This window comes from Cervus canadensis, chromosome 24, assembly GCF_019320065.1.
Source record: "Cervus canadensis isolate Bull #8, Minnesota chromosome 24, ASM1932006v1, whole genome shotgun sequence".
NCBI lineage: Eukaryota > Metazoa > Chordata > Mammalia > Artiodactyla > Cervidae > Cervus > Cervus canadensis.
Window position 1 is genome coordinate 15066741 of NC_057409.1, and position 27387 is coordinate 15094127.

General features: G+C 46.1%; 1 protein-coding gene across 3 annotated transcripts in view; it reads right to left on the bottom strand.

The window, feature by feature from the left end:
• The window catches only part of PHC2 (polyhomeotic homolog 2), a 114480-nt gene that overhangs the window by 45638 nt on the left and 41455 nt on the right, over window positions 1-27387 (bottom strand). For 2 of the 3 annotated variants that reach the window (XM_043444971.1, XM_043444970.1), the window contains exons 2-3: window positions 3124-3333; window positions 366-524 (exon numbers count right to left, since the gene is read on the bottom strand). In XM_043444971.1, the coding sequence (XP_043300906.1) occupies window positions 366-524; window positions 3124-3279 (315 nt within the window). In that variant the 5' untranslated portion in view covers window positions 3280-3333. Of the gene's footprint in view, window positions 1-365; window positions 525-3123; window positions 3334-27387 lie in introns of those variants that run through there. The other variant, XM_043444972.1, reaches the window with a different exon arrangement.

Here is a 27387-nt window from a genome sequence, read left to right on the forward strand (position 1 = left end):
CATTCTGTTGACTGGATGACTGAGCTCTTCTCAGCCACTGAGGGCAGATGGGTGGGCTGAATGGGCGATGGCCTTCTCCTGCGGATGCCTTCTCGCACCCTCAGTCCCCTTCCTGCGATGCGGTATTGTGGTGAGGCAGGCAGCCGGCGGTCCTTCCTTGAGCAAGGTCAGCTCCCCTCAAGAGCTCTGTGGCCCCCGGGGGAGGTCTGAGCCTCCCAGAGCCTCTCTCCTCATCTGCTGAAGGACGCAGATGACAGTGGTGCCTACTTCGCAGGGGTTCCATGACGATGCAGTTAGAGAATGTGTGGGAGGGGAGGGGCACCTGCCTCCTCCCCCGCTTCCTTTGGCGGCATCCTCGGTCTCACCTGCTGCACGGCCGCCAGGCTCTGGAGCTGGGCGCTGCTGAGGTGCTGCTGCTGCAAGGCCGCCGTCTGCAGCATGAGGTGCTGCTGCTGGGCTGCATACATCTGCTGCAGGTACTGGGCCGCTGTGCTGGGCTGCCGGTGCAGGGCCTGCTGGATCACCTGCGGAGGGTGCGGCGGGGGAGGGAAGAGCCCCTTCTGCGGCCAGGCCTGCTCCAACCCCTCCCCTCGAATGACCAGGTCTGTGATCCCCACTCGCCAGAGAGTGGGAGAGACAGCTGTTTGCACAGGTCCACACGTTCTCGCCTGATCTATCCCCATCTCTCTTCAGGGTACACGCTCCCTGTTCTTTCCAGATACCAGTGGCACATGCCTCTCTGACCACCCTCAGGTCAGGAGAGAGGAGACCCGTCCCACCGGGTCCTATGGCAGGCTTGTTAGGTACCCCTCCCTGCCATTCTGCAGCCTCAGATGAGGGTAACAGGACCACAGGGGTGATGATGACAGAGCGAACTGAAGCTCAACAAGGCAGAAAGGGGGAAAGGGATGGGAAGAAAGAGAGACAAGTTGGAAGTGGGGGCCTATTCCAGTCAGCCAAACTAAAACCTATGCAAGGGCAACACCCTCCTGGCAGGGTCTGCCCCCAGCTGCTGAGAGGTCCTACTGGTCCCTCAGGAGACTGTCTCTCTGGCCTTGCGGAGCAGGGATGCTACAGCCACAGAGATGCTACAGGTACAAGGATGCTGCGTTCCTCTTTTACTTTCTCCCTCCTTCTCTCCATTGCTCCCCCTCTTGAGCCACCATCTCCCACTAGTCTTACTGCTATTCCCTCTTTTGGATAGGACTGGCTGAGCCACACTCTCTGGGAAACAACAAACGGCTGCTCTTTGATCCCCTCCCACTCTCCCATTTCTCAAAGCCTCTCCTCCACCCTCAGGGACAGGGAAAAGTGAACGCCTGTCCTCCAGCCCTGAGACCCTCTATCTTCTTCTCTATTCTCCTCCTTTCTTCTTACCTGGTCACTCTCCTGCCATCTTCCCGGGGTGGGGGGTGCCCTACTTGGGTCCTGGCCAGGCTTTGGCCCACTTCCCACCCTTATTCTGCTGAATCCCTTGGCTATAGGGCTGCTCCTGCCCTGGGTTCTGCCCCTTGGCAATGAGCCTCCAGTCTAGCTCTCTTTGGCTCAGAGTGATTTCCAGGGGCTGGTGGTTCTTGGACAAAATCACCTTGGGGCTCAGATTGGGGGTTTTATAAAAACAGGCTGATATCACAGATTCTCCATGGGCTCTGGGGTCTCCCCAGATACCCCTTCCACATATCATCTCCTCCATATGCTTCCTTCAATGCACTTTCCCCTCTGAGGTTCCTGCTTTACATGCACTCAGTTCTTATTCCTTGTTCTCCCTGTAATTCTTTCTCCTTATTCCCTTTATCTAGCCTTTCTATCTTCCTTAGACTCCTAAAAGCACCTCCCAGCATCCAGATAGCAGTCGTAGAGACAGACTCTTCCTCCCTGGAGGATGTGAACGAATGGAAGTAGGAGGCACCCCACTGGTTCTGCTTGGGTGAGGAACACAACTTCTGGTCACTCCACTTGCCAGAGCAGAAACCGCCATACCTTTTGCCTAGAATTGTGGTGAGAGGCAGGAGAGGCGGGAGGGCACCTCCTAATGCCAGCAGCTAGAAACTGGCGCTAAAATACTCATGTGCAAAGGGCCCAGAGGAGGAGGCTCTGGAGGAGGCAGCAAGGATAGAAGCGTGGTGCTATTAAGTGTGAGGCAGAGATAGCTAGGAGAGGAAAGATTCCAACGTATCTGATGGGGTCTGCTCTAACTAGACTTCTCTGGCTCTCCCACCATCTGCTACGGCTTCCTCTCCATCCCCGAATCTGGGCCTAGGGCCAAAGCAGGCTAAGGACACTCAGCTGGGACACTCAAACTGCAACAGCGAAGCCATCAGAAAACACATCTCTTCTGTGGTCTTTCTTTTCTGCCTAATTTATCCAGGAACTTCAACCAGACATTGTAGGGAATAAGAGCGCAGGTTTGGGGTGGGGGGCAGGTGAGAATCAAGTTCAGCATTTTTGTCTTTACCTGCATGACCCTAGATAAGATACTGCTTTCTCTGAGCCTCAGTTTTCTCAACTATAGAATTGTGCCTAATAAGAACCCTCCTCCCAGCTGGAGGAAAAGATAAATAGGCAAAATGCTTTGGACAGCATGGGGTGCGTGGCAGATGGCAGGCAATGTGTGGTCATGACTGCATTTTGGAAGAGTGTGTAGTCACCCAGAAGGCCTCCCGGATGACATTTTGCAAACCACTGCTTGAGGAAAGAAGGCAGAAGGCTGCAAAGACAAAGGGTTGTTTGGGGGTCCTTTTTGGTCCTCTGTGTATTAGAGAATTCGATTTGTCACGGGGCAATGGTCACTTAGATAGAGGGTCTAGGTTGCAGCTGAGCTGATCCTGATCATTTTTTTCTGTTTGCTAGTTTCACTTGTCTGCCCTTAATAATTTCACGTGCATCTCCTCCCCAAACGGCCCTGTGGGGTCTGAGTCACCAGGTAAGAAAGGAATTTTCCGGCTCTGCTAAGTATTTCCACTCTCCCCAGACCTCCTCAAGGGAACCCATCTCGCATCACTGCTTCTCCAATGATGCACAGACATTTGCCACTAACACACGCCCTTGTATGGCACCCTGGCTGTCTGACCGGACCACGCCAACATGTCCTCCTGGTTAAGGAGTCGTCAGGCGGCATCTTACCTGCACAGTCTGCCGGTCAGGGATGCCGCTGTACACAGAAATCTGGGGCCCCGTGGGCCGGCCACCCCCACCACCGCCGCTATTGCTGCTGCTGCTGACGCCGCCGGCACTGCTGGTGCTGCCGGACGTATGGGGGACCGGCAGCTCGTTCTCCATGGCCTACGGGATGGCACAGTCAGGGTGCTCAGGTAGTGGATGAGCAGGCAGGGGCTGGGAGGAAAGAGGCAGAAGGGAAATGCTTAACAAACCAGAGAACGCACAAGTAGGCATCTGTCTCCCCCAGCCTTTGGTGGGACCACTTCTGAACCAAGGTCTTGAGCCACCCCGGCCATCAGGACAGGGCTCGCGAGGCGAGATGTGAAATCAGGTCAGCCTGAATCTAAACCTTATGACCTGTTATTCTGCTTGGGGAGGTGAAAAACAGCCATGGAGGATCCCCTACGATGGGCTTCCTAGCAGTGATTTTAGGGAGCATCCTTTGCACCAGCAACCTTTTCATCGGTGGGGTGGAGAAACCGAACATCAGAGAAATTATTACTTGTCTGTATTTAAACAGGCAGTTCTTGAAAGAAATGGGATCAAAAAATCTAGAGAGATCAGAAGGAGAGAAAGAGGCAATAAAATAAGCTGTAGTATTTGTCTTGTTTGCCAAGACAGAAGAGCTTCGAGTATGTTTGGAGCCTGTTTCCTTCCCAAAGTACTCAGCAAGTGTTCCCCGGTCTATGCTGAGCAGGACACCACACTGAGCAATGTGGGGGAACCACAGGCTTTGGAGTCAGAGAGACTTGGGCTTGAGTCCTGGCTCTGCCACTTACCAGCTGGGAAGCCTTGGCAAGTCACTTCTCTAACCTTCTGTCTTAACCTGGCAGACACAAGGCTGAATGGGCTGTTGGGAGGATATTAACAATACAAAGTGCTAGGTGGGGAGTCGAGCATATACTGAGGGTTCCTCATGCACTGGCTGTTGTGGTTATTAAAACTGTCCCCAGCCTGGCTCCCACTGTCCAGTTCCAACAGATCGATCCTCTTCCAAGGTGGAACTGGCAGAGTCTCCTGGAACTTCTATCCTGGGCACTAAGGACGGAAGTGCCAGAAATTCCTATAGGGACCATCGTATGCTTGGGATTCAGAACTGGAAGCTGTGCATCCCTCAAGGCAATGTGATTGGAAGTGGAGAAGAACTGAGAAAAAAGGAAGGAGGAGGGAAACTCATGCCCAGGTCTCAGGTCAAGTTCCTCTCTTTTTCTTCTTTCATGCTATTCCTAAAAATCCTAATATATATGTGTGTGTATAAGCTTTTCCTTCTACCCACTCCTCCATATATCTAAAGACCACACTTCTTCATCATCCTATCATAGAGTTCAATTCTCTGCTTGCAGATTATGCCAACTTAATAAATGAAGAAAATAATAATATATTGAGAACCTTAGTGCAAAGAACTAAAATAGTCATTAATAACGCCCTGCCATCTTCTTCCCAACATGCTTAGTTTGGAGGTCGTCAGCATTCCTCAGGATGCTGTCCTCAGACTGGGTGGGTTTTACCACGGGCTGCAAAAACTATGGGTGAAGGCTCAAAGACAGGAAGGTTGGAGGTGAGGAAATCCAGGTTACTCCCAGTGGAAGGCAGCAATTTGAAGTTCAGAAGCCTATGGCTTCCAAGGCAAAGCAAACAGCACTCATGACCTGGTCCTTAAGCAGTGATTTCCCCTAGCTTTTTAAAATTTAATTTTATTAGTTTTTAAAAATTTATTGGCCATGCTATGCAACATGTGAGATCCTGGTGTGCATTTCGGCTGAAGACTTTGTCACATACATCACATTTAAATAATTTCTTTCCTGTATAAATTTTCTGATGTCTACTGAGGTTTGAGCTGTCAGTAAAGGTTTTGCCACACTCAAAACAAACAAACAAACAAACAAAACATGTGAGATCCTATTTCCCAGATCAGGGATTGAACCTGCGCCCCCTTGCATTGGAAGTGCGGAGTTTTAACCACTGGACTGCTAGGGAAGTCCCTCTCCTAATTTTTATGTCTGTTTTTACTGCCACAGAGCAAGGCTGTCCTCCATGAATTCTCTTTGTCCCAAACTGCACTCAGCTCTAGGACTCATTTTGGCCACTCACTTGTTAAGAATGCTTATGACGATAATGGTGGTGCAGGCTGATGAAACAGCAAAGCCAACAAGTATTTCCTGTGCTCTGCTCAGTTGAAATTTACCTTATGTTCCATGGAAGGAAGGGTTGGCTCAATAGAAAGCAACAGAAGGCATACTTCTGATCTTGCAGAAACTGACAACCTAGTTGTAGAGATGAGGCTCTGTTGGAATTAGGAGGCTCACCAAGCAACAAATCAGTAAATGAGAGTTATGTTCAAACTTGGAATATCCCACAGAATCTCAAAGTCTTCTTTTAGTTCAGTGCCCACCTCCCTTTTCCAAACTGTTGACCAGAACTGGGTTTCAGTTTTTTGCTTTGCGTCCCACCCTAGGAAATCTCAGCGGAAGTAGTATACTTACAAACATCAACAAATAAAATGAAACAAGGCAGCAGCCACAGCAAATAAAGGAGGGGGCAGCCTACATCCTGAGTGGTCAGGCTTCGGCTTGATTGTGTTTTTGCAGTGGCCAGGGCAGATCTTGGGCACAGTGTGCACTCAATTCTTGATGAGAAATAAAAGAAGACAACATTCTAAAGACAGCAGGGCATTTGTTTATGGAAAAACTGCACAGGCAAGATAGCAGCTGCTCCCCATGTGAGTGAGAGAGAGGGGGAAAGAGAAAGAGAGACAAAGAGAGAAAGAGAAAGAGAGAGGGAGAAAGAGAAAGAGAGAGAGAAAGAGAAAGAGAGACAAAGAGAGAGAAAGAGAAAGAGAGAGGGAGAAAGAGAGAGAAAGAGAAAGAGAGAGAGGGAAAGAAAAAGAGAGAGAAAGAGAGAGAGGGAAAGAGAAAGAGAGAGAGGGAAAGAGAAAGAGAGAGGGAGAAAGAGAGAGAGAAAGAGAAAGAGAGAGAGAGGGAAAGAGAAAGAGAGAAAGAGAAAGAGAGAGAAAGTGAGAGACTGACTTTAGCAACAAGGGGACACAGTCTGTTTCCTGAACTCTCTTGCCCGTCTGCCCGTTCCTTCTGCTCCCAAGCCTCCTCTCTTCTTCACCTCAATCTTGGCTTCTGCACCCCGCTTCTGTCTTGATGATTTTTGCTCCCAGCCCCTGGTTTCCCCATTCCTGTTGCTGCCCCCTCAACCCCATCCCTTCTCACCCCCCCCCCCCGAGCTCACAGCTGCCCTCCCTTCCCCCACCCTCCTGTGCCCGCACACTCACCTCTCCTCTGGACTGCGTATCCCCCTCCTCTCACCCCCTTGCCCTCCTCCCGTGGACCCTGACTGGTGACTCCAGTTGCTCCGAGGAGCTCTCTCCCTACCCCTCCCTGCTGCTCACTCCTGGTCCCGCTCCCCTGGCTCCAGCTCCCTCTTCTGTCTCTTGGGGCCCCCCAGCCTGGCTCTCCCTCTCCCCGAGGCCTGATCAGGCACGTCCTCTTTTTCATTCTCAGGCACACTCTTACTCTCCGGACAGCACATGGAGAGTGAGGGAGACTCCCTCTTCCTCCCTTCCTGCTGGCTGTTTCTCTCTGTTCTAGCTCTGACTTTTGAAGGCTACCACTGGCTCTCCGGTTACTCTCTCTCTCTGGCTCCCCTGCAGTCTCTCCTGCGAAGCACAGAGGAGGGAAGAATAGACTCTGCCATACAGACTAGGGATCACTTCAAAGGAGAAGTAACATTTGAGCTGCCCAAACCTACACTGTGTCTCTGCTTTCAAAGCATGAAGCTGCCTATTCCCACCTTCCACTTGTCAACCACTTCTAGAATGTTCCCCAATCAACATGTTCCTAGTTTTCCCACAACCTGAACATCTGATGAGCATCTATAGCATGGGAGGTATGCTTGCTAAGTACTGGGAACTGAAAAGAGACACGGACCCTCATTTCAACATTCATAACTTTTGCAGGCTTATCAGAAATGGTGACACCTAAAGCCCTGTAGCCCAGAAAAAAATGCACAGATATATAAAAAAATGTGCTTACAATTGTAGAGGTTAATGAATCTTTGAAAGCCTGTCCCTTAACTCCTGACTCCATTGCTTAGTTGGTGGGGACTGGGCATAAAGTACAAATTTAAAAATAAAAATAATGTTGCCCACCCTGATCTGAGTTCCAAATGAGTGGTAAGAGCACATGTACTGGCATTCCGAAGAGTGGTGTGTGGAGGGATGTGCGCAGTGTGGTGGAGGGAAAGAGAAGGAGGGTTTCGCTAGGTTTCGTGCATGCAGAGTAGTTCCTGCTGCAGGTGAGCAGATCACCAGCCTTTCCCTCTGCCCGTTCTCTGGTGCTCAGTGTCCCAGGAGAGGAGACATGCTAAAGAAGGCAGGGCATGGACTTAGGAGTCCAGTAATCCTAGCTTTGGGAATGCCAGCTCTGCTGTGACTAGCTGCATGGCCTTGGGCAACCACTATCTATTTCCAGAATTTTCACCACCCCAAACATAAACTCTGTCATCATTTAGCAATAACTGAATGTCCAGCCCCTGATGAATTCTAATCTACTTTCTATCTCTATGAATGTCTTTTCTAGATATCTCATATAAGTGGAATCATGTAATATTTGACCTTTTGTGTCCAGTTTACTTCATTTAGCACATTTTCAAAGACTGGAGAACGGAATGGAAACCCATTCCACTACTCTTGCCTGGAGAATCCCCAGGGACAGAGGAGCCTGGCGGGCTGCAGTCCATGGGGCCACAAAGAGTGGGACATGATTGAGTGACTAACATTTTCACATTTCACTTTCACTTTTCAAGGTCTATCCGTGTTGTAGCATGTATCGGAATTTCATCCCTTCTTATGGTTGAATAATGTTCCATTGTATGTATATATCACATTTTGTATATCAATTCATACATTGATGCACACTTGTGTTGTTTCTACATTTTGGCCACTGTGAATAACACTGCTATGAACATGGGTGTACAATTACCTATTTGAGTGCCTGCTTTCTATTCTTTTTGGGTATACACTTAAGAGTGGAATCGCTAGATCATAAGACAGCATATTAAAAAGCAGAGACATTACTTTGTCAACAAAGGTCTGTCTAGTCAAGGCTATGCTTTTTCCAGTGGTCATGTATGGATGTGAGAGTTGGACTATAAAGAAAGCTGAGCGCAGAAGAATTGATGCTTTTGAACTGTGGTGTTGAAGACTCTTGAGAGTCCCTTGGACTGCAAGGAGATCCAACCAGTCCATCCTGGAGATCATTCCTGGGTGTTCACTGGCAGGACTGATGTTGAAGCTGAAACTCCAGTACTTTGGCCACCTGATGCGAAGAGCTGACTCATCTGAAAGGACCCTGATGCTGGGAAAGATTGAGGGCAGGAGGAGAAGGGGACAATAGAGGATGAGATGGTTGGATGGCATCGCCGACTCAATGGATATGGGTTTGGGTAGACTCCAGGAGTTGGTGATGGACAGGGAGGTCTGGAATGTTACCGTTCATGAGGTTGCAAAGAGTCGGACACAACTCAGTGACTGAACTGAACTGAACTGATGGGAGTTCAATATTTAGCTTTTTGAGGAACTACCAAACTGCTTTCCTTAACTTCATTCTTTGATATTCCTGTTGTCCCTGCACCATTTGTTGAGTTGTCTCTGTTCTTGGGCTCACACAATTTCCCCACTGTTTCTCAATGTGGCATATGGACACCCATGAGCTGACCCTGCCTGTCTCCCCGGCCCCATTTTCCATACCACACAGTCACTGGGAACAGCATGATTCCAAAAGACTTGAAGTTTTGGACATCTAGCTATTTCTGACCTCCGTGCTTTTACTTACGTTGTTCCCTCCTCCCTGAAATGCCCACCTTCCATTTGTCACTTAACGAGCTCCTCAGATCATCAGAACAACCTGAGTCTCTTCTGTAAAAATTTTACTGAACACAGATTCCTCTGACATTTCTCTTGCTTCCTTCAAACTAGGTTTTAATTTCTCCCTTAGAGCCATCCAGTTGGGTGGCTATTCCATGACACTTTGTGCTTACCTCTCTCCTAGCACTTGTAATGTCATGTCACATGAAACTGATCTGCTTATATGTGTCTTTCTCACTAGACTCTGAACTTCTGGGGAACGAGGATCATATTCTGTTTTCCCATTTATACCTACTGTTTTATTTCATAAATGTTTGTTGAACAAAATTGCTTGAAACATACCACACTCTATCCTACTTCTCGCTAGAAAACTTCACTTAATTTCTATCTCATCTACAGAATTCTTACCAATTCCTTTAAAGCATATAACACTGGTGGTTTAATTTCAGTACCTTCCATCAGTAGTATCTGCACTAAAAACTGAGCACCTATTATGTATCAATCACTATAGTAGATTCTTTATATATATACACGATCTCCCTTATGGGGTAGGTATTATCTCAATTTTATCAGTGAAGAACTTATCAAAGTAACTTATCTAAGGTCATCACAGAATTAGGATGCAAAACCCAGTCTGACTCCGAAGCCAGAGCTCTGGTACTACACCCTCTGAGATGTCATCCGTGATCTCATCTTGAGCAATTATTTCAATGACACTGCCAAAGTCTATACCAGAGCATACTAGATTTTCAGAGCTGACAAAGAATTGTGGTCACTGAATTTAACCCCTAATTATTAATTAATGTCTATTAAATATTGCATACTTACAAAACAACCTCTCTCTGTATATAATGTGGGCTTCCCAGGTAGCTTAGCGGTAAAGAATCTGCCTGCCAATGCAGGAGACGGGAGTTCATCCCTCAGTTAGGAAAATCCCCTGGAGTAGGAAATGGCAACCCACTCCAGTAGTCCTGCCTGGGAAATCCTGTGGACAGAGGAGCCTAGCAGGCTACAGTCCATGGGGCTGCAGAGAGTTAGACATGACTGAGGGACTGAGCATGCATGTATATAACATACAAAGGATAATACACAAGGGCACTCACCAATCCATTTAAGAAATCAAACATTACTATAATCCCCCTTGTTTTCCCTATGCAAAAACTGAAGCCTAGGGTTTGGGAAAGTGAGTCACTTAAGGAGACTGGGCTCTGCTGACTGTCCTCCAGAAGCATGGACATGGAGGCACCCCTGGCAAACCTACTGGACCTGTGGTTGAATTTACTCAACTGGAGGACTGGAGTTTGTCCTAAGGAGAAATCTGAAGCTAGGGTCCTGCCATACAACACTTTCTCACTGGTCTCTAGGTGGAAAGGAACTAGGGTTAGAAAGAAACAGAATTAATTAGTAAGTGTAGAACAATATAGCAGCTTTTAGACTTTTTCAACTACAGTCCCCTCTTTGAAGCCAAGCTTGCAGGGCCTTCTACCCCGAAGCCCTGCTCTGTGGGGAGCGGCAGATGCTCTGAAGGCTCCTGGGAGCCACAGAGGCACGAGTGGAGTCTCCTTACACCCCCACCCTGGGGCCCCACATGAGAAAATCCGAACACTTTAAACTTAACTCGGCTTTCAACATTTCACATACCCTTATTCAATTTCCTTTTCAGTTCCTACCCTTAGTCCTCCCTTCTCCTAACTAGTTCCTTATTTCTCCCCCAAGGCCACCCATCCCTGTGGACTCCCACTGCAAACCCAGCCAGATCTGATTAATGGCTAACGTCTAGAACAGGTAGTCTGTTTTTCTCTGGGTTCCAACTCACCGTGTGGTTTTGTGCGAGCTGGCGCTCTGAAGGCTGTGATTGGTACTTTAGTCAATTTCCCCTTCCCCACCGTGAGGGACCACTTTGAATGATATGCTGACTGTAACCGGCTCTGATAGTGATCTGATTACAGGTCCCTGCTGCCCAGAGGGCCTGAGACCAGCAGCTGGAGAAACACTGATGGTTCTGCCCTCCCAGGAGCCACCAAGTCTGGGGAACACTAGGCTTTTGTCCCAAGGGTCAGAGAAATAAATCCATTTGCTGCGGATTACAGCTGTGACAGGGGTTCCAGGGAAGAAGAGGGGAAGAAACTGAAAACAGAGCTCTCCAAATGGAGCTTAAAGCCTTGAGGGGGTGGAGTGGGGTCGGCTTTCCCTAATGGAAGTGGAGACTGACTGATGGGAGATGAGCAGTCTAGTGCCCCTCAGAGGCTGCTGGCTCGGGGATGGGGAGTTTGAAGAGGCAGGGGACAGTGCTCTTTGCTGCGGATCTGCCTCTCCTCTGGCTGCCTCTCTGTCCAGGTACAAGTCAGTGTTAGCAAAGTGTTCAAGCACTCTAGACTCAGGGGCCCGAAAGAAGAACTCCTTGCACCTCCCTACAGTTTCTGCATCAACATAAGTGTCCTGATTTGCACTAATGTGATTATGCCTCTGGCAGCTGTCTGAGGTTACTGATATACTGGAAGCAGCCCAAATGGATTTAGCTCAAACTGCTGCGAAAAGTCCTCTCTCCCCAGTCCCCTGTATGTTGTCTCCTTTAGTGTCTCTAGAAACCCAAGTACATAAAAGAAGGCCCACAAAGGCAGAAATGAAGGATGAGAGTTTAAAACTGGTCATGTAGTCCTAGCCATCAAAATAGAATAATTTCACTGTGAAAAAGAACCCAACAAATAAAAAAAAAATTTTTTTAAGAGACGCACTGAGAGATGCGGTTTCGATTCCTGGGTTGGGAAGATTCCCTAGAGGAGGAACTGGCAACCCACTAGGTATTCTTACTTGGAAAATTCCATAGACAGAAGAGTCCACAGGGTCACAAAGGGTTGGACAAGACCAAGCATGCCCATGGGATGCATCTCTTTTATTTTGTACTTGGAAATAATTTTAGATTTATAAAAAAGTTAGGAGAATAGGCAAGAGCTCCCATATACTCTTATAAACCACAGTTTAATCATCAAAACCAGGAAAGTCACATAGATACACTGTTATTAAACAAATTACAGACCATATTTGGTCCTCCTTTTAGTCCTTGGAATGGGCTTCCCTGGTAGCTCAGTCAGTAAAGAAACTGCCTGCAGTGCAGAAAGCCCGGGTTTAGTCCCTGGGTCAGGAAGATCCCTTGGAGAAGGAAAGGTCAACCCACTCCAATATTCTTGCCTGGAAAATCCTATGGACAGAGGAGCCTGCTGGGTTTCAGTCCATGGGGTCACAAGAGTCAGACATGACTTAGCGACTAAACCACCACTGGTCCTGGATGCCACATAGTATTTGACTGTCACGCTTCCTCAGTCTCCTCTGACCTGTGACAGTTCAGTCCTGTCCTGTCTTTCATGCCATTGACATTTTTTGATGAGAGCTGGTCAATTATTCTCCAGACTGTCCTTCAATTTGAGTTTACTTGGTGGTTTTCTCTTTTATCCTCATGATTACATTGAGGTTCAGAGAAGGCAATGGCACCCCACTCCAGTACTCTTGCCTGGAAAATCCCATGGATGGAGGAGCCTGGTGGGCTGCAGTCCATGGGGTCACTAAGAGTCAGACATGATTGAGCGACTTTACTTTCAATTTTCACTTTCATGCATTGGAGAAGGAAATGGCAACCCACTCCAGTGTTCTTGCCTGGAGAATCCCAGGGACAGAGGAGCCTGGTGGGCTGCCGTCTGTGGAGTCGCAGAGAGTCGGACACGACTGAAGCGACTTAACAGCAGCAGCAGCAACAGATTGAGGTTAGCCTTTTTTCAGCAAAATACCACAGAAGTGCTGCTGTGCCCTTCCCGATACCTCATCTCCAGGGTGACATGTTATTGATAGGTCTATTATTGGTGACGTTCATCTCAGTTACTTGGTTGAGGCCAGGACTCTATAAATTTAAATGACCAAACTTTTTCTGAAAGCTCATTGTTTCCTTTGTAATTTATAGACGGCAGACTCTATCAAGTGTTTCTATAACAAGCTGGTGCTAGTTGGCTGAAGAATATGAAGGGGAAAAAGAATTTGATCTCTTTTGAGAGGAACATCCAGTTAATGCCACATTATGTCAGCCCTGGGTGTTTGGGGATGGAGGCAGCCTTAGTCCTACTGCTCTAGGACAGGGCACCCATATAGCCTGCATCTTTTGTGGCAGGACCGGCACCTTTTGAAACGGGCCTGAGAGCAAATATTTGAGGCTCTGCTGTGACCACTTAGCTCCGCTGTGCAAAAGCAGCCACGGACAAGCCCTAAGAAGAGTGTGGCTGTATCCCAATAAAATATTAGTTACAAAAAAGGAGGTAGGCTGGGTTTGGCACGTGGCCTGTAGTTTTCAGGGCCCCTGATTTGTGCAGACCCACGTGGCTGGCTATGCACCAGCAGCAGGTTGGCTAACAGCATGGGCTCTGGTGTTAGGAAGACCAGATTCAAATTCTAAGCAGGCTATACATTAGCCACGTGTCCTTGGGCAAGTTATATCATCTATTGGGTCTCAGTTTCTTCAGCAGAGAAATGAGATCCCATTTCCCTCACAGGCTGGTTCTGTGGGGTAAATGAGATATCTGTAAAGCACCGAGAGCCACACTTAGCAAATAGTAAGCACATGATGAATGAGAGGAGGCAAGCCTGATTTGGGATTTGGAGAATGATGACTTTAAACATGGTCAATAGTGAAGATCCCAGAGGTTGTTTTTGTCATCAGTCACAGTCACATTCAAAAGTCTCCTTATAAAGAACCATGGTCTGGTCTGTTTTACCTGTTTACACTTGTGCCTCTTTTTAAAAGGGCATTTTTCCAGACGGCTCTTTGGGAACAGAAGATTTAGATGGTCAATCTCTGTAGTAAGAATGTGCGCTCTCGAACCAGCCTGCCTGGGCTCCACCTTCAGCTTCTCAGTTTGACTCCAAGAAAGTTAGGAAGTCCTCCCCCCCGCCCCATCCAGGCTTAGATCTCCTCAACTGTAAAACTGGGGCAATGACATCACCTTGTAGGGTTGTTTGGAGTATTAGATGAGTTAATATAGAGACAGCAGTTAGATACGTAACTGGCACTTAGTAAACTCTTAATAAATGTTTTTGCTGCTATCATGATTATTATTAATTGCTATTATTATTAACATTATTAAAGGTTCTTCAGTCTTAACTCTAGGGTTTGAAGATGGATGCTCTTCTATTGGTTTCCCAGAAGACAAACACACAGACAAACTTGAATCCAGTTGTTACATTAAGTTGGTGCCTAATGTTAGGACATTCAGCTCTTTAATTTCCCAGCCAAACATCATACACTGTATCCGTGTCCTTTATTCTCTCACTTCAAACACTCCTTGTTATGGGCTGAACTGTGTTCTCTCAAAAAGATGCCCAATTCCTAACCCCAACACGTCAAAAGGAGGCCTCATTTAGAAGCAATGTAGATATAATTAACTAACATGAGGTCATACCTGCATAGGGTAGGCCCCTCATCCAATATGACTGGTGTCCTTACGAAAGAGTGCAGTGTGAAGGGGCAGACACACAAGAAGGGAAGGCAGCCATGTGAAGATGTGGGCAGAGTGGTGTAATGTTTTCATAAACCAGGGGACACCTGGGGTCACCAGAAGCTAGGAAGAGGCAAGGAAGCCTGTCAGGGGGAGCATGGCCCTGCTGACCTGAATTAACACCCTGACTTTGGACTTATAATCCCCGGAACTGCGGGACAACTCTGGGACACAGTGTCTGTAGTTTGAATAGCCTCCTAGACTATGGCACAGACTCAAAACAGAGTAGGTGGTTGTTGTTTAGTTGCTAAGTTGTGTCCGGCTTTTTGCAATCTCATGGGCTGTAGCCCACCAGGTTCCTCTATCCATGGAATTTTTCAGGCAAGAATACTGGAGTGGGTTGCCATTTCCTCCTCCAGGGAATCTTCCCAATCCAGGGATCGAACCAGCGTCTCTTGTATCTCCTGCATTGCAGGTGGATTCTTTATCCACTGAGCCATCGTAGGGTAAAAGAAGACTTTTTTATGAGAAAAAGATACTTCAATTTCCACCAATAACCTCAAATTTAGAAAACTCTTCCTTTGTATGTCCGGGGACAAAGTAAACTCTACCTGATGGTTTCAGTCAGTTCTCCCCTGTGTAGTTTTAGCAGAATTCTGCATTCCTGGGATTTATACATAGAAGTCTCAGGAGCCAAGGCTATAAAAAGACCTCTATTAAAAACCTCTTCATACTAAGTTTCTCCACCAAGCTCACAGTCCCCCCCCCCCCATTTCTAAAGCATTCCATTTTCTGCCACCCCATCTCGGCCTTGAACTGGCCTGATGTTGGGTTATGTCACAGTAGGCTAGTCTGTCTGCTATTGCTACTTTCTCACAAGCATAACTGAGCTAGGACAGAGATTAGGGAAAATTAGCCAGGCTTTCAAAGTAATTGTTCAAGGACATGGACATTTACCTACAAAGATTTGTTTTTTTTCTGGTTGCGCAGAGTCTTTGCTGCAGGGGGTGTGTGTGTGTGTGTGTGTGTGTGTGTGTGTGTGTGTGTGTGTGTGTGTGTGTGTGTGTGTGTGTGTGTGTGTGTGTGTGTGTGTGTGTGTGTGTGTGTGAAGGGCTGAGCTTCTCTCGTTGTGGAGCGCAGGCTTCAGAGAGTACGGACGCTCTAGTTGCTGTGTGTGGGCTTGGTACCTCTGAGGCATGTGGGATCTTAGTTCCCCGACCAGGGATCGAACCTGTGTCCCCTGCACTGGAAGGTAGATTTTTAACCACTGGACCACCAAGGACAACCCTCTATAAAGTCTTCACCAGACTTAGTTTCTCTTCTTGTCCTACCCTCCAAACTGGATATACCTTGGATCTACCAGTGGTCCTGTAGCTATCACTTGACTCCTGGCATTTGCTCACATTATGAACACCAGGGTCAAGTCTCTTGAAGAAGCAGGGGTGATGTTGGGGAACTGCCACTTGAACATGCTCCCCCCAGAGCTTACTCCGAAAGTGTAGCCTTCCTCCTTTAGAGTTTCCTTTTATGTCCCCTATGAGGAGCTTAAAAAATGGGTCTTTGAGATATTATAGAGAGATAGATGGCCTGGGGTAGAGTGATATCTCCTGTCATGAAGATTCTTGGTCTGTATGTGAATGATCTTTTATGCACTAGGAGGCCAGTGGCCTTAGATCTGGTGCTGGTAACTGATAATTTTTGCCAATCTGGGGGTACCTGCTTAGTGATAGGAGCCTGAAATGCATGATCTTATTTATTCCTCACAATAAACCTATGACACAGGGATTATGTCTTCATTCTTCCCACAAGAAAACTGAGGTTCAGAGCAGTCTAAGAAGTTACATGAGGCCATGGAGCTTGCAACTGGTGTGTGCAGGGTCTGAAACCAGGGTTGCAAGTCTACATACAAATGGCAGAGTGACTTATGTGTACTCCAGTCTCGGTCTCTCTGGGCCAGTGAATTTCTTACCAATTTAACTTGGCTCCTATGGCCTTCTATCTGATAGACTGTCTCACAGGTGTTATCTCAAGCAGGGGGTCAGTCCATAGCAGATCTGTCAACCGTAACTCTCCCCAGGCTTGCCTCTGTGTACCCCAGAAATCACACCTGGATTTAGGGTGTGTCTAACGTTTATAAGCCTTTCCTGTACCTATTTTCAGAGAGTTATCTTATTTAGATATAAGTCTGGTCCTGCTCGCAGTGTTTACAAAATCATTTGGGGGATGAAGGATACATACCTTTCCTGAAAGCCCTCTATGTGCCAGGCACAGTCTCAGGGAGCAGCATGATTTAGAAGAAAATAGAAAGAGTTCTGTATTCAGAGAAGGCTACTTCCATTCCTGCCTCTGCTCTAGCTGGGAAACCTTAGGTTACTTAAGTCCACGGGACTCAGTTTCCTCATTTGTAAACAGTGCTACTGATAGAGATTTTTAAGACTGATTGGGAAAAGTGAATAATAAAATGCAAGTACAGTGTGCAGCACAGAATAGGCACTTAATAATGATCAGCCTCCCTCACCCACTTACTCTTTCTGGCATTGTTTTGGAGTAGTAACTACTGATTATTACTGCTGAGGAATCAGGGTAATAAAAACAAAGACACTTTGCTGACAAAGGTTTGTATAGTCAAAGCTATGGTCTTTCCAGTAGTCATGTACGGATGTGAGAGCTGGACCATAAGGAAGGCAGAGTGCAGAATAATTGATGCTTTTGAACTGTGGTGCTGGAGAAGACTCTTGAGAGTCCCTTGGAAAGCAATGAGATCAAACAAGTCAATCTTAAAGGAAGTCAACCCTGAATGCTCTTTGGAAAGACTGATGTTGAAGCTGAAGCTCCAATAGTTTGGTCACCTGATCCATTTGGAAAAGACGCTGATGCTGGGAAAGATTAAAATCAGAAGGAGAAGAGGGCGACAGAGGATGAGATGATTGGATGGCACCACGGATTCAATGGACAGGAACTTGGGCACACTTCTGGAGATGGTGAGGGACAGGGAAGCCTGGCGTGCTACTGTCCATGGGGTTGTGAAGAGTTGGACGTGATTTGGCAACTGAAAAACAACAACCACTGCTGAGGAACCTGCTGAGGAAGTGGGTTCTGAGAAGTCAACTGGCTTGTCCAAGATCACACAGCTATTAAATGGCATAAACCAGAACAGTCTGAATCTAGAACTCAAGTGTGAACTGTCATATGGGAGCTCCTTGAATGTGGAGAAGGGAAGACCCTCAACAACTAGGGCTTTTAACCCTTTACAATTATTGAACATACTCCTATTCTAGGCTTGATTATAAACTTTTCCCCAGCATCCTAAAAGCCCCTTTCTCAAATCTAAGGTATTTTCTTCCTAAGCAAAGGGTGGGGGAAAAAAGGAAAAAGAAATCCCACCACACTTACAGGTGAAACTGGAAGAGGTGATAACGATGTAGATTTAACCACGGTATGTATGGTGTGTGTATGTGTGAGAGGGGCAGGTTCACGCATGTGCACTCGTGCACATGTGCGCTGGGAAGGCCGGCGGAAAGTAAGAGACCAGAAGCTTATTGGTGTCTGTTATTTTTAGATTAAGTGCCCCACACAATCCCAGGCTCTGAGTGGTAACAGTGCTTTAGAACCAGAGAGTAAGTGATCAATAAACACTGTTCTTACACAGACGTAGAGAAGAAATGTATGGATACCAAGGGACGGGGTGGGATGAACTGGGAGATTAGGATTGACATATATGCACTACTATGCATAAAATAGACAACTAATGAGTTAACACTCGCTATAACCTACTTTACAGCACAGGGAACTCTAATGCTCTCTGGTGACCTAAATGGGAAGGAACTCTAAGAAAGAGGGGATATATGTATACATATAACTGATTCACTTTGCTGTATGGCAGAAACTGACACGACATTGTAAAACAACTATACTCCAACAAAAATGAACAGAAACATGAAAATAAAAATGGGTCGTGGAGCTACTTTTCATGCAGTGATCGGCTGGTCAGTTCGCAAGGTGTCTGGATGAGTACTCAGCCAACATTATCCTGTGAACAGGTATTGAGCCTCCTTCCTCCACGCCCTCCTCCCACCCCCTTTGGAACAGCTCCCTCCTTAAGCCCTCGCTGCTTTGGCCCAGCCCACCAGTTAAAGGACTCAGCCATTCCTAACAGCCTTTCTCTTGCTGTGCGTCTGCCCTAGCAACTTGTCCTGGCAGCCAGTTCAGAGCTTTGGGATCACAAAGCAATTCAGAGTTTCCCCCACTCCCACACCCATCCCCGCCCCAGCCCAGCTGTTTCACTCATTTGTCCCAAAGAATAGCCTTTAATTGCTATTAACATTCCCCTCGAGCGGAAACACACAGCGTGTCTGTGGTCAGCCTATGGTCTACTGTCACCGCCAGTCTTTTGCTTCCTATGTATTTGGAATATTATGTTCTATCCCATTTAATACCTATATGTTTGCTTTACTTCCTTTGGCATACCTGCTGGCTTTTAGCTTCTGGTATTTTTGGACCATCTTGCTACTCTTTGCAGAAGAAAACTATCTAAATAGGGGTAGATCCTCTTCAACCTTCTACTCTTTCCAGGCAAGTGTACATTTACCTTAATTTCCCCCTCATAATTATCAAACTTTGGTAGCTAATTGTAATAGCTAGAATAGGACTACAGAGTGGAAACTGTGATGAGACAGACTTCAACTCAACAGAAAAAAAGTGCTTACTGACAGGTGGAGTTGTTAAAAGTGGAGTGGGCTGGTTTGTGAAGAAATGAGTTTTCAGTTGGTGGAGACATTCAAGCAGAGGGTAAGCCATGACTGTGTGATCCATGCAGTGTTGCCTCTAGGGTCTCTCTCTCTTTTTAAAGATTTTTTTTTTAATGTGGACCATTTTTTAAAGTCTTTATTGAATTTGTCATAATATCGTTTCTGTTTTATGTTCTGGTTTTTTGACCACAAGGCATGTGGGATCTTAGCTCCTCAATCAGGGATCAGGGACCAAACCCACACTCCCTGCATTGGAAGGCAAAATCTTAACCAGTGGACCACCAAGGAAGTCCCTCCAGGGTCTCTTTTTAACTCTGGTAGTATGTAACCATGAAAATCTTTTACTGGACATGGAAAATCCAAGTGAAAATTCAAGCTTTTAGTTTATTTTTAACACTTCCATTTATGAACATTCTAAAATGCTAGTCTTGTTTTTCAAGCAACAGGACAACTCCTAACTGGTTTTCATCATTCTAGTTACTAACAAAAAGAATATATTCCATTAGTGTAGACTTCATGATTCTCATCACCTACTCAAATGAGAAACTACTGTTCTTATTTCGTGGACGTGGCAGCCACAAAGATAGCTAAGTAGAAAGGCTGATCATTTCTTCTGGACCTCAGAACACTGGTTAAACACAAAACTGGCTCACCCAACCAGCACCATCCTCTCCATGTTTGCTGAACAGCTATCGTGTGCTTGGGACTGAATGAAACATAAATCAGATATTGACTCTGGAGTTAGCAGTTTATGAGGAGAAAAAAGGGAAAAAGTACACAAATAAATATAAGAGGAATCGGCAAACATTTTCTGTAAAGGGCCAGACAGTAAACAGCTCAGGCTCTAAGGACCACATCCGATCTCTGCTGCATACTTCTTATTTGATCTCCCTCCCCCAACCATTTCTAGTCTGCTGATCCCTGAAATGTAATAAGGTGTAATGTGATAACCTATTGTCGAGTTAGCTAGAAGTTTCACTTGGAGTGGGTCTTCAAAGATGGGTTTGATTGGGACTGGAAGTAGGAAGGTTGCATTCCAAGGGGAAGGAGATTATTCCCGTTACACACTGTCCCCTGTTCTCTATTCTTAGAGTAGAGGTTTTCAAGGATTGGTCAGTATCACTTGGGTACTTATTAAAAATGCTAATTTTCAGGCCCACAGTGGTTCCCAAACATTAGCATACCTGAAAATCCACTGGAGAGTTTGTCAAAACTGACTGCCAATCCCACCTACCTATCTCTGATGCAGGTGGTACCACTATCTTATCATCTCTCAAATCTGTACACAGGGGTTTGGAAGCTTTGCCCTGTACCAGGCTCATGCCCTTTAGTGCACGTACTCAGAAGAGGGCTTTGAGCCACTGTTAAGTTGGCTCAACTTATGACAAGGACCACAGCCTTGTCTAGCTCAATCAAACTATGAACCATGCAGTGTAGGGCCGCCCAAGACAGACGGGTCATGGTGGAGAGTTCTGACAAAACGTGGTCCACTGGAGAAGGGAATGGCAACCCACTTCAGTATTCTTGCCTTGAGAACCCCATGAACAGTATGAAAAGGCAAAAAGATATAACACTGAAAGATGAACTCCCCAGGTGGGTAGGTGCCCAATATGCTACTGGAGAAGAGTGGAGAAATAACTCCAGAAACAATGAAAAGATGGAGCCAAAGCAAAAACAACGCCCATTTGTGGATGTGACTGGTGATGGAAGTAAAGTCCAATGCTATAAAGAACAATATTGCATAGGAACCTGGAATGTTAGGTCCATGAATCAAGGTAAATTGGAAGTGGTCAAATAGGAGATGACAAGAGTGAACATTGACATTTTAGGAATCAGTGAACTAAAATGGACGGGAATGGACAAACTCAGTTCAGATGACCATTATATCCACTCCTTGGACAAGAATCCCTTAGAAGAAATGGAGTAGCCCTCATAGACAACAAGAGAGTCTGAAATGCAGTACTTGGGTACGCGCCCCTTTCTGAGTACACGCACTAAAGGGCACGAGTGTGGTGCAGGGCAAATGATCTCTGTTCGTTTCCAAGGCAAACCATTCAATATCACAGTAATCCAAGTCTATGCCCCAACCACTAATGCCCAAGAAGCTGAAGTTGACTGGTTCTATGATGACCTACAAGACCTTCTAGAACTAACACCCCAAAAAGATGTTTCATCATAGGGGACTGGAATGCAAAAGTAGGACATCAAGAGATATCTGGATTAACAGGCAAGTTTGGCCTTGGAGTACAAAATGAAGCAGGGCAAAGGCTAATAGAGTTTTGCCAAGAAAATGCACTAGTCATAGCAAACACCCTCTTCCAACAACACAAGAGACAATTCTACACATGGATATCACCAGATGGTCAATACTGAAATTAGATTGATTATATTCTTTGCAGCCAAAGATGGAGAATCTCTATACAGTCAGCAAAAACAAGACTGGGAGCTGACTGTGGCTCAAATCATGAACTTCTTACTGCAAAATTCAGACTTAAATAGAAGAAAGTAGGGAAAACCACTAGACCATTCAGGTATGACCTAAATCAAATCCTTTATGATTATACAGTGGAAGGGACAAATAAGATTCAAGGGATTAGATCTGATAGACAGAGTACCTGAAGAACTATGAATGGTTTGTGACATTGTACAGAAGGCAGTGATCAAGACCATCCCCAAGAAAAAGAAATGCAAAAAAGGCAAAATGGTTGTCTGAGGAGGCCTTACAAATAGCTGAGAAAAGAAGAGAAGTGAGAAGCAAAGGAGAAAAGGAAAGAAAGACCCATTTGAATGCAGAGTTCCAAAGAATAGCAAGAAGAGATAAGAAAGCCTTCCTCAATGATCAATGCAAAGAAATAGAGGGAAACAACAGAATGGGAAAGACTAGAGAGCTATTCAGGAAAATTAGAGATACCAAGGGAACACTTCACGCAAAGATGGGCATAATAAAGGGCGGAAATGGTATGGACCTAGCAGAAGCAGAAGATATTAAGAAGAGGTGGCAAGAATATACAGAAGAACTATACAAAAAAGACCTTCATGACCCAGGTAACCACGATGGTGTGATCACTCACCTAGAGCCAGACATGCTGGAGTGTGAAGTCAAGCAGGCCGTAGGAAGCATCACTATAAAGCTAGCAGAGGAGATTGAATTCCAGTTGAGCTATTTCAAATTCTAAAAGATGATGCTGTGAAAGTGCTGCACTCAATGTGCCAGCAAATTTGGAAAACTCAGCAGTAGCCACAGGACTGGAAAAGGTCAGTTTTCATTCCAATCCTGAAGAAAGACATTGCAAAAGAATGTTCAAACTTACTGCTCAATTGCACTCATCTCACATGCTAGCAAAGTAATGCTCAAAATTCTTTAAGCGAGGCTTCAACAGTATGTGAACTGAGGACCTGCAGATGTTCAAACTGGATTTAGAAAAGGCAGAGGAACCAGAGATGAAATTGCCAACATCCACTGGATCACAGAAAAAGGAAGAGAGTTCCAGGAAAACATCTACCTCTGCTTTATTGACTACACCAAAGCCTCTGACTGTGTGGATCACAATAAACTATGGAAAATTCTTAAACAGATGGGAATACCAGACCACCTGACCTGCCACCTGAGAAATCTGTATGGAGGTCAAGAAGCAATAGTTAGAACTGGATGTGGAACAGTGGACTGGTTCCAAATTGGGAAAGGAGTATGTTAAGGCTGTATATTGTCACCCTGCTTATTTAACTTATGTGCAGAGTACATCATGCAAAATGTTGGACTGGATGAAGCACAAGCTGAAATCAAGATTGCTGGGTGAATATCAATAACCTCAGATGCAGATGGCACCACCATTATGGCAGAAAGTGAACAGGAACTAAAGAGTCTCTTGATGAAAGTGAAAGAGGAAAATGTAAAAGCTGGCTTAAAACTCAACATTCAGAAAGCTAAGATCATGGCATCTGGTCCCATCACTTCATGGCAAATAGATGGGGGAACAATGGAAACAGTGAGAGACTTTACTTTCTTGGGCCCCAAAATCATTGCAGATGGTGACTGCAGCCATGAAATTAAAAGACACTTGCTCCTTGGAAGAAAAGCTATAACCAACCTAGACAGCATATTAAAAAGCAGAGACATTACTTTGTCAGCAAAGGTCCATCTAGTCAAGGCTATGGTTTTTCCAGTAGTCATGTATGGATGTGAGAGTTGGACCATAAAGAAAGCTGAGCACCAAAGAATTGATGCTTTTGAACTGTGGTGCTGGAGAAGACTCTTGAGGGTCCCTTGGACTGCACAGAGATCAAATCAGTCCATCCTAAAGGAAATCAGTCCTGAATATTCATTGGAAAGACTGATGCTGAAGCTGAAACTCTTAATACTTCGGCCACATGATGCAAAGAACAGACTCATTGGAAAAGACCCTGATGCTGGGAAAGATTGAAGGCAGGAGAAGGGGATGACAGAGGATGAGATAGTTCACCGACTCAATGGACATGAGTTTGAGCAAGTTCCGGGAGTTGGTGATGGACAGGGAAGCCTGGTGTGCTGAGGTCCATGGGGTCGCAAAGAGTCAGACACGACTGAGTGACTGATCTGAACTGAAGTTGATGACTTCCTCCTCTGAGGCAGGAGCTTGTTAGGCTCATCTACTGGAGGCAGCTGCTCACTGCTGGCAGCTGTGTGCTTGGGAGGGCATTCCCTTCTGCCTCTTGGTTATTGGCATGCATTCTGTCTTACTCCTGATACATTTGTATATTTTTATCACTGCTACCAAACTGTCCCCACTGAGCTGAGCTGGGGACTACCTCCATTGATCAGGCAAAAAAAGAAAAAAAGAAAAAAAAGATGGTGCCTTTATTTTGGGATTTAAATGACTTCTAAAAATCCAGATGTGGAACTCAGAGAGACTGAGCTGAGGATGCAGGTAAAGAAGGTAAAGACAAGCCAGAGGGAGGACACAGAGGAATCTCAGAGGAGGCTGTGGGCAACCAGACACGGGAGGAATCATGAATCTGGCAGACAATGAATAGTAAAAGGCAATTAACTTGCTGGGGTTTGTAGCAGCCAACGAAGTGTGCAGTACTCCAGTGGAGAGTCTGGTGTCAGGGCAGGGTCACTGCTAGGGAACTCAAAAAGAGGACAAGATAAGGGAGGTTAGAGGTGGGAAAGCCATCTGGGACTGGCAGGAAGGGAAAGGAAAGTGTCTGTAGTCTCCATGGCAACTCCTTACCCGGTGGACATGTCCAGGTGTAGCTGGACACCTGTCAGGGCGTGCCATGCTCTAATGCAAGGAAGTGATCTTGAAAATGATCTAGGTGCTCCAAAGTGCGTGCATGTGTGTGTACAAGCACTCAAGTGTGCCCGGGCACATGCACACACACACTCATACACAAATGTTCTCTTCATATTACTCTTCATTCATCAGCCAATTCCAACTAGGCAGAAGGGTAGGCTGAGGATTGCCTGGCTCAATAACAATAGGACCACATGCCTCAACATTGGTAGGGTCATCACAGACACGATCCCAAACTTCAGTTTATGGGGCTTCCTTAACACATTGGAAAGCACTCTTGGTTTTCCTCTGTTTCACGCCTCATTCACACGCACATTCTCAGGTCTGTTCCTTGCAGGCATCCTGCAGCCATGTGAATGGATGCTTATCTGCCTACACACACTCTCCAGACACATTCATTTGTTCATCACCTGGATTCATTCTCATATATTAAGCACTATCTCCTGCTTCTAAAAATCACTTCAAATGTCAGAGTTGCTTCCATAGCTTCTGTTCCTGCTGTCTGCAGGACCTGCTAGCTTTGTCATTCTCTTAAGAAAGGAAAATTTACCAATACTGGCTTGACTGAGTAAAAGCCCAACCCGAAGCAGATTGTCCTACCGTGGGATGCAGGTGTGTGGCTGTGGTGTCCCCGCCTTCAAGACCATCCCCTTTATCTCTCTTTGTTTCACTCCCTCTCTCTTCCTGCACAATGCTGCAATCACGCACATACTTCGGGCTGGGGAAAAAAAAAAAAGACAGCCTAATTTCCTGATGATTATGTCGTTACCTAGCAACAGCCAATCGGGGGCTGGGCTTTTTGCCTGCAGTATTTCATGCAAATAGTTTGGAGAAATTGCAGGGTAACCCAGGCTGCTTAGTCTGTCTTCTCAGGGGACGCATTACAGAATAAAACCAAGCCAAAGGGGGGTGGCTGAAGCCAGGCACATGCCTGAGATAGCAGGCCATCTGATTGCTTTTCCTTACCCCCTCTGCCCTGTACCTCCTAACAGAACATGAGGGTTGCACAGACAGACACTCACGGAGGCCAAGAAAGTTGAAAAGGGGCTCATTAGCAGCCATCCTTTACCCTGAATCTCTGTACTGATAACTGGAGCCCAGGACAACCTCTGATACTCTGGAAACATACTTTCCTGGGAAGGCAAGAAGGTTGCATTCTCAGTAGCTGTCTGGGCAGGACGTGATGGAGGAGCCTCCACAGCCCTCTGTTCAGAAAGGAGCTAAAACCTCCTGGTTCTAGGCTGATTTAAGAGCCTCATCTATGTACCACATCTTCTTTATCCATTCATCTGTTGACAGACATTTAGGCTGCTTCTATGTCCTGGCTATTGTAAATACAGCTGCAGTGAACACTAGGATATATGTGTCTCTTTGAATTTGGTTTTCTCAGGTGAAGTACGTCAGAAAGAGAAAAATAAACATAGTATATGAATGCCTGTATATGGAATCTAGAAAGATTTTACAGATGAGCCTGTTTGCAGGCCTGGAAGACAGACACAGATATAGAGAACAGACATGTGGACACAGTGGGGGAAGGGAAGGGTAGGCTGGATTGGGAGAGCAGGATTGACATATATACACTGCTGTGTTAAAATAGATAGCTAGTGGGAACCTGTATAGCACAGGGAACTCAGCTTGGTGTTTGCTGACCCTCTAGGGTGGGATGGGGGGATGGGAGGGAGAATCAAGAGGGAGGGGAGATATGGTTACATATAGCTGATTCACTACATTATTTAGCAGAAACTAACACAACATTATAAAGCACTCATACTCCAATAAATTTTTTTTTTTTTTAAACAGCCTCATCTGTGCTCATGTTGGCCTGTCTCACATGGGAAAGCCCACTGTTCACAGCTGCATTCTTCCTGGTGCATGTGTGCTAAGTCACTTCAGTCATGCCTGTCTCTTTGCGCCCCCATGGACTGTAGCCCTCCAGGCTCCTCTGTCCATGGAATTCTCCAGGCAAGAATACTAGAGTGGGTTGTCATTCCCTTCTCCAGGGGATCTTCCCAAACCAGGGATTGAACCTGGGTCTCCTGAATTGCAGGCAGATTCTTTACCATCTGAGCCACCGGGGAAGCCCACTGACAAATTCTTATTCAAAGGGTTGAACAATGACTGAAGATACCTCTCTCAGAAGACCTCCTTAAAGAGATCTTTGTTGTTGTTTTCCCAATAAGGATTGAGTATTTGATATAAAACAATTGTCAGGAGTCACAGACACCAGCTTTCTGCAAGGCTCAGGGGCTGGTTCACTCAGATCTAAAACTGGGGTCATAAAAGGTGAACTCAGGAGACAGAGAGTCCAGGTCTCTCCCCTGGGGGAGTAAGCCAGGCTTCAGATGGTAGGGATCAGATTTCAGTGATTTTGTTTTGTTGTCATTGTTGACTCAATGCTTAGTACTCAGCTGCTGGATAGCTCCTTACTATTGTCTCAGCCAGCAGTCTCACAAAGGTGTGTTGTTGGTCACATGGTGAACAGACAGAGCAGCCTGAGTTACCACTGGGATGGAAAACCAACTCAGAATCATTATATTGCTGACTTACAGCTTTTACATATTTGTAAGACAAGAGATAATTAGACTTTAGTCGTTGCAGGGAGGTGGTGACAGCTTTCCAACCCCTGACACTCACAGCCTCACCATCCAGAGCCCTATTATGGAACCAAAGAAAAGAACTGTCAATCTGCCTTTGTTCAGAAAAGCAAGGGTTAAGGAATCTCATTCATCTAGGGGGCTGGAAATTCTCTTCCCATCCCAATCCTATGGTGAATTTCAGAAAATTCTTGGAGTCAGGCACTTTTATCCTTCTTGGAAATCACACTATAAGCCCCATTTTATAGAAGAGGAAACTGATGA